The sequence below is a fragment of the Vollenhovia emeryi genome, unplaced genomic scaffold, assembly GCF_000949405.1.
Source record: "Vollenhovia emeryi isolate VEMERY1.0 unplaced genomic scaffold, V.emery_V1.0 DF940613.1, whole genome shotgun sequence".
NCBI lineage: Eukaryota > Metazoa > Arthropoda > Insecta > Hymenoptera > Formicidae > Vollenhovia > Vollenhovia emeryi.
Genome location: NW_011965753.1, coordinates 1 through 7968, shown reverse-complemented (window position 1 = coordinate 7968; position 7968 = coordinate 1). Strand labels below are relative to the sequence as shown.

Genomic DNA, 7968 nt, shown 5'->3' with positions numbered 1-7968 from the left:
ATGAGGAAGCAACATTGCACATGGCTTATTATTATAGTAGTATTAGTAGTAGTAGTAGTAGATTTATTGCTTCCCTTAGGTTACAAGGCGTTTTTACGGAACGTTCCCAAACCTCTCGGCTCTCCTACTCCTCTCTCTACATTATCCATATCACTATATTGGCGCTTTTTCCAGGGAGCGTTCCCGAACCCTTTCCAATTCTTTTCCCCCACTCCTCGCGACCTGGCCGTATGCGACCTTTACATTCTCTTACCCCCTCCCTCTGAACCTCCCTCCCTTTCTTCTGCCACGCAGCCTTCCGTCCGTCTTCTCTTTCTTTCTTCCTCTTTCCTTCCGCTTCCATCTCCTTTCTTCTTCCTCTGTCTCTCTCCTTAGCCAGTCTCTTATCGCCGTTCTGATTTTCTGCGCTCTCTCCTCCCTGTCCTGTCTCCACCTGTCATCCACTCCTACTGCTCTTCCCTCCTGTGCCTCCCTTCTCTCTTTCTTCCTCTCCTCTTCCGCCCCCTCTCCTTTCTCCTTCCTACAATCAAATTCAAAATTAAAATCAGAATTCAAAATTACTATCCTTTTAACCACTGGCTTCTCCTTCACCCCTCCCCCTCCCCCCTCCGCCCCCTGTTCCTTCTCCTCTTCCTCTCCGCTCTCTTTCTTCTTCTCCTTCCGTCTTACTCTCCGCTACTTCCTTCCTCTTCCCCTCACTCTTCTCTTCCTTCCTCCGTCTCGCCATCTTCCATGTCTCCTCCCCTCTCTCTCTCCTCCATCCACTCCATCCACCTTTGTCCGCTCCTCCTTCCTTCCATCCTCCTCTTCATCGATCTCTCTCCTTACCCGTCCATTTCTTTTCTCATTCTCCTCGACTCTCCTCTTCCTCTTCCTTCTCCTTCGCTTCTTCTTTCTTCTATTCCTTCTCTCTCCTCTCTTTCTTCTTCTCCTTCTTATCCTCTTCCTCCCTTGCCCCCCTCTCTCTCTCTCTCTTTCTCTCTCTCTCTCTCTCTCCCACGCGTAATGTCTCTCCCGTGTCTCCTCTATTGAATCCTCTCCCTCCTCTCTCTCTCCATGTCCTCTCTTACCTCCTATTCCTCCACTTCTCTCGTTCCCCTTTCCACCAACTCTCCTCCGCCTCCAACTCTTGCTTTCCTCCTCTCTCCTCCTCCTCTCCACTCCTGTCGTCTCCTCTCTCCGTCTCGCTCTCCACTTCGCCTTTCCTCCCTTCTCTTTCCTCTGACTCGCTCCTCTCTCTCTCCCGGTCATTGTCTCCGCTTCCTCTTCTTCCCTCTCTCCCTTTCTCCTGTCTCCGCTTCTCTCATCTCTCCTTTACTCGTCTTTCCATTCCTGTCGCCTCCTCTCTCTTTCTCACTCTCCGCTGCGCCTTTCCTCCTTTCCTCCTTCGCCTTTTCTTTCTCCTATTCTCTCGCTCTCCTCTCTTCTTCTCCTTCCTCTCCTCTTCCTCTCCTGCTTCTTATCCTTCTCTCTCTCTCTCTTTCTTTTCTTCCGCTCTCTCCGCTCCTCCGTCTCCTCCTTGTCTGTTCCCCCTGCTTCTTCCGCTTCTCACCTCTCGTTCTCACAACTCTCTCCACTCCCGCCTCTCTCACCTCTCCTTCGCTCGTCTCCTCTCCTCCTCTCTCCCTACTATCGTCTCTTCCCTCACCTTTCCTTCTCCTTTTCACCTCTGCCTCCGTTTTCACCTCTGCCTTTTCTTCCGCTATCACTTTCACGTGCCTTGTCACCTGCACTGCCTGTCACCTCTCCTACTCCTTCTGCACTCCTGAACACATTCTCCTTCCACCTCCTCTTCCTCCTGGTCGACTTCTCGATTACTCGAATCTCGTCGTCCAGCCCCAATCTCCTCTTTGCACATTCCTTTCGCCTGTCATCTTTCGTTCTCTCCTCTCGTTTCACTTTCTCTTGCCTTCCGTCGCCCTGCTTCCATTTCCTCTCTCCTCCCTTTCGATCTCTCGATTTCACCAGCCAATCGCCTTCTCTCCCGTCCATCGATCTCTCGCACTCGGCCTCATCACTCCCCACCACCACTTCCATCGATCTCTCGAACCTCCCGTCTAATCCTCTTCCTTCTCCGTATCGATTCTCGATCACCTCCGTTCTCCCTCACCACTTCCGTCCTCCTCGTTCCTGACTGCCGACTCATGCCAACTCTTCTCACTTTCCACTTCAGTTACTCTCCTATCCTTCCACTTTTTCTTCTCTCCTCCATTTCCACTGTCACTTCTCCGTCTCCTCTTTCCATCACCTCCTCTATCTCCCGCTCACTCCTCTCCAGCCTTTCCTTTCACTACCTTTTTCACACCGCCTTCTCACTGTACTTCTTTCCTCCTCGCTATCTTTACCCCCTCCTCTCTGGCTTATTATTATATTATATCACATTATATCACAGATATAGTTGGCAATCCTAGGTGAGTCTGGATTACACGTAAGCAGTTCTGCTGTGTCAAACCGCTTTTCTTTTCTGCCTTTATTCGCCCTCCTTGGGGCGCTTTCCTTTGCAGGTCTTGGCCTAGCTAAATTGTGGCCCTACTCGAGTAAAGAGAGGGTCTGTTTGTAATCTATCTGCCTTGTATCAAGGTTTGGATGTGACATAACCTTAATAGAAAATCATCGTGACAACTCTTTGCATGCGGGCCGAGAGGCCTGCGCAGGCGTGCAGGGGACTGAGGTAGGGATCAGCGAGCATGTCTACCAACAGTGGGCCTGAGGCGCAGGATTCAAACCAAATCAGCCACGAGGAATGTAATTATACAAACCATACAGCTTCGAACAATGAAATAGCTATGCAGTCGCAAATGCAGTTACCACCTCAGCAATTGGGACAAGGACAAACCTGGCAAAAAGCAGTAAACAAGAAAAGAATGAGAAGTAGCCCTGAAAACACCAATTCTAGAAAACGTCAAACATCTATAAATGATTATTGGTTAAATAGCCCAGTCGAAACGAACAACATGTTCGAGAAATTAAGCAATGACGAATCTACAGTTTCTGGAAAACAAATGGATAATAACATGGGGCAAAATACGATAAAAGCTCCTCCTATCTTCATAGAAGGTGTTGAAAATATTATCCCGTTAAAACTTCTACTCGATGAGATAGCAAAAAATCAACATACAATAAAAATACTAAGGAATAACCAAGTCAAAATACAACCACTTGCTACAGAAAAATATATACCCATAATGGAGGCTTTGAAAAAAAAAGTACACAAGGCTTCACGTACCAATGTAAAACTGATAAAAAATTTAAAGTTGTACTAAGATTTATGCACCCAACAATAAACCTTTTTTTTTGACCCGGTGGAAATCCTCATGGACCGTCACCCGCCCCCTCTGGAGAAGGGGACGGGTGGTGTGTGGGACTCGTCTCCCTGGCACTTGGGCAATTGACAACCCAAGGCCAGTGTGCAATGGAGACGCCTACCGCACTAAAACCACCGGGGGTGGACTTCTATGCGCCATGTTGAACCGGCCGGGGACTGCGACGCATTTACTTCCTGGCCGGTTCGGCGCCACGCGCCTGTATCTGGCACGCCCCTCTATGTCCAGTTTCTTGGACTGCGCCCTGTTATCTTGGGCGTTCTTCTTGCGCATTTGCGTGCGCAGCGGCGGGGGTGCCACCAGGTCCCTCGCCGCTCCCCCTAGTTGCTGGTGGGGGAAGGGCGGGCCGTGGGTCTCCAGCCCGCGCCCGCCCGCCAGGGATCCTTACGGACTTCCTGGCAAAAGCTCCTTTTAGTCGCCTCTTACGACAGGCAGGAGATACCCCAGGCCTATTCTTACGGCGGGACCTGGACGCTAAATTATCCCCCTTTTCTCCTCATCACAATGTGACTGGGAGTAGAGAGGGATATTCCTCTCTTCCCCTTACTCCTATGGGGAGATCTCCATTGAGTCCTCCCCGGCACCGGCGGCGTCCCCCACACCAGACTTTAGTGGTCTAATGGGGAGTCGTGTCTCCGACGCCGGTACCTCCTTCCTGAGGGGCACTAGTACAGTGTCCCCCGAGGAATCCGACTCTTCGGAGTCGGGCTCCCTGCCTCTCTTCCCCCCTTTATTGGGGGGTCGTACTGGGGGGCGGGTATTATCCCCCTGGGCCGCGGCCCTCTGGGGGGGGAGTCTTCCCGCATCCCCCTCCGCCCAACCGGTGTTTTGCCGGGAGGCCCAAGTCTGCACAAAGCGGGCAGTTGGGCACTCCCACGCACCCCTTCGCGGGATGTCCCGCTACACCGCAGCGATAACATCGCTTACTGCGGTCGACATCCCCGGTGCACCGCTGCCCGATGTGTCCTTCTTCCAGGCAGCGGTAACACCTAGGAGGACGGGGCTGTGTAAGCGAGACATTCGCCCACAAATCCCGCCCTCACTCGCCCTTTCGCGGCAAGCGCACGTGCGGTGTCAGACGGACACCGCACGTACGCCACGCCAAGTCGTCGGCCGGGGAAACGGGGGAGCATCTCCACCCTTACCTCCCCGATCTGACAACCCCCTTCCTGCGAAATAGCCTTCGCGATTTCCTCTTTGGAGGCCAGGTCATCCAGACCCGACAGGCGCAACTCCGTGCATTTGCCGGGCCTGGCGATCCTGATCCCCGTGCCCTTGAGGGCCCCTTCTAGCTTCCGCGCGAGGGCATCTGCGCCCTTCGCCCGGTTTGCGCCAGGAATCTCCAGGAAGAGACCCCCGTTCGCAGCACGCCTTGTGGTCATGCCGTCGACCCCCAGACCGCCAAGGAAGACTTTGCTCCTCGCAGTTCGGAGGACGGCGGCATACGACTCAACCGTGCCGTCGGGCACGGTTATAGAGACGGCAGCGGTCTCCCGTTCACGTGCGGGGCGGACAGGCAGTTTGCCTCCCGTCCCACCAGGAGCACGCTCCGCTCTCTTTCCTCTCTCCGGCAGTGTTGCCGAGTGGACGGGGGTCTGGGCACTTTGGCCCCCGCCCCTACCGCACGCCTTCCCTACTCCGTGGGAAGGATTCCTCCTTATCGCTGCCACCTTCGGTGGGTGAGCCTCGGCGAGCTTCGCCTCTATGGCCTGCAATCTGTCCCCAAGGGCCCCCATGTCCCGGCGGATGCTCCTCCTGAGCTCCGCCAGCCACACAGGCGCCCCCGAGGGCATCTCCTCCTGGGCCTCCATGGCAGGAGGATTCTCCTCCACGGAGACGCGCTCCTCCGGCTGTTGTTGTGCCCCTGTTCCCTGGGTGGCGGAGAAAGTTTCCGCCTCGGGGAAGGAGCCTCTCTGCAGTTGGTCCAGCTGCCCCTGGAGCCTCTCCACGCTCTCAGTAAGCAGCTGGATCTCCCTACTTTTCCTCTCCACTTCCTCCTTGGAGGCCTTACGGTCCTCCTCGAAGGTGGTGAGGGACTCCTTCACCAATGCTCGGAGCTCGCGGTTCTCCTCCTCAAGGCTGAGCGCCCTTGCTTCCGTCGCCTGCCACTTCCTCGCCATGGAATACGCCCCTAGAGACGTCTCCCTGACGAAGGTCTCGAGCTCCTCTTTGCTCTCCTCAGGCATGGCCCTCCACCACTCCATCCCGTCCTCTTCCAGGCTATAATTTCTCCAGCTATCGGCGTCGCAGATAATCCAGCCGGCCGCCTCCAGCGGAGAGAGGAGCGCAAACTCCTCTAGGGCCTCCCACCCCTGTGCTACTTCCTTCGTCTGCAGGGCTGTGCCGACTACCACCCTTTCGAATGTGTCCACCCAGTCCTGCCATCCCGCGTCCTCCTCAAGGGGGCTCAGACCGAACGCCGTCCTTCCATCCATGGCCGGCCCTCCCCCCCTGCTTCCCCATCACCCGTCTTCCCCCGAGCGGAGGTTGACGGTTGGGAGTCCCCCCCATTCTTACTAAGCCCCGAAAAATTATTGTCCGCCATCTGGATTAATTTCACTGCCCCGGCTAGGGCATGCCCTCCTCCCCCATCTCTGGGAGAGGCCCCGAGTCCTCCCGGGGAGCCGGGATATGGCACGGGCCGGGGAGAATACCGCACCCCGGCACTGGCCTCCAGCCCCCTACACGCCCCCACGCTCAGTGCGTGGGGGTTTTCAGGGGCCCCGGATCTCCGACGCTCCAGGTACCACCACGGGTGCCGCCACGCGGGAGGCCCCACGGACGGTTGGGGTGTCAGGGGTGGCCCGTCCCCCCTCCGTCTTGCCCGCCGTGGTGACCAGCAGCACACTTCCTCCGCCAGGGCAGACCCCCGCTAGAACGCGGGGGCCATCGCAGGAGTCCCCCCGGCTGGGGACAACGAGGGTCGTGACTCCCTCGAAGGCCCTTTCGTCCGAGGGACTGCCGCCGCAGGCCAGGGGAGAAAGACACCCCCGACCCCAGCGACAGCCCCCCGCCTCCGGCCTCCCGGACCCCGACCTGGGAATACGTCCCAGCGGCTCCGAAGGGCCCCAGCCCGCCGAGCTCCGCCTCGGAAACGTCCGAGCGGCCCCGGCGGTCTGTCACCTCTACGGACGGGCGGAGCCGGCCCCCCATGCCAGGACGCACGTCCTAAAAGGACGTCGCCCCGAGACACAGGGGGTAACGGCCCGCATTGTCCGTTGCCAGACCCACGTAACTGTGGGCCCGGCCCCTCACTGTCCGCCCACCCGGCGACCCGCACCACGTACGGTTCCGCCGCCAGGGTCGGACCCTTCCCCGCCGCCGAGACAGGACCACGTCCAGCCAAGCGACGGGAGAGCCACCCTCCGCAACTCTGCCGGAGCACCGGCGTGCAATGAGTTGCGGAGGGTCTAGCGGAGCGCTCTTGGTCAGCGGACGCCCGACCTAAGGAACCGCCGGAGCCTAAAGCGGCACACGGACGGCTCCCGGTCGAACGCCCGCCTAAGCCCCCCACCACGACAAGGTGGTGCTCCACGGGGGGGACCCAACAATAAACCTAGTAGAACTCAAAGAACAAATTGAAGCTAAAAGTCATAAAGTAATAAGTATTACAAATATTTTGCATGCTAAAACAAAGAGGCCTCTTCCCTTGTTCTTTATAGAATTAGAGCAGAAGGAAAATAATAACGATATCTACAATATAAATCAATTACTGAACACAATAATCAGCTTTGAGCAAGCCTATAAAAAAAGGGAAATCCCGCAATGCACAAGATGTCAGGCGTATGGGCATACTAAACTACTGTTTCAAAGGACCACGATGCGTAAAGTGCGCAGGAAATAACATGACAAATGATTGTTCAAAAAAAGGAAAACTCGCAGAAGTAAAATGTTATAACTGTGAAGGAAACCACCCAGCTAGTTACAAAGGATGTGAAGTATACAAGCAATTACAACAAAAGCTGTATCCCAAGTTAAGACCAAAGAAACAAATAGAACAACCCGAAAATTTAAATTTGAACTCAAATTTAAACTTAAATTTAGATCCAATACAACCAATACAACATCCAAATAAAACTACAGCTAGACAAGTTCAACCAATTACATCGAACAACACATACGCTCAAATAACAAAAAAAAATTCAATCCATCAAACACCAAGAGAGTAACAATGATAACAATAATAACATACAACAATTAACAGCAGTAGCTACAAATCAGCAAGGAACAAACAAAGTTGAAGAACTGATTTTGCAACTTATCTCAAAAATAGATAGTATGCTAAATCTAATTGCAGCCATGATTACAAAAATGAATTAATGGCGAATACAATAAAAATAGGAGTATGGAATGCCAACGGATTAATACAAAGAGGACAGGAGCTTAAAACATTTCTAATAGATCATAATATAGACATAATGCTTATCTCAGAAACTCATTACACAAAAAAGTGTTACTTAAAAATTCCAAGATACAGTATTTATGACACACAACATCCGGATGGCACCGCTCATGTAGGAACAGCAATAATCGTGAAATCACCAATAAAACACTACGTAAATGAGAGATATCAAAAAGATTACCTCCAGGCAACTAGTATTACAGTGGAAGATCTGATCGGGCCAATAACGTTAGCATCGGTATA

The 7968-nt window shown here is 53.9% G+C and overlaps 1 protein-coding gene across 1 annotated transcript; it reads left to right on the top strand.

Annotated features, from left to right (window-relative positions):
- The first annotated feature begins 5954 nt into the window (after positions 1 to 5954).
- On the top strand, positions 5955 to 6737 carry LOC105555869 (formin-like protein 5). Its single transcript, XM_012002910.1, has one exon. The coding sequence runs from the start codon at positions 5955 to 5957 to the stop codon at positions 6735 to 6737; it is 783 nt and encodes a 260-aa protein (XP_011858300.1).
- Positions 6738 to 7968: the final 1231 nt, after the last annotated feature.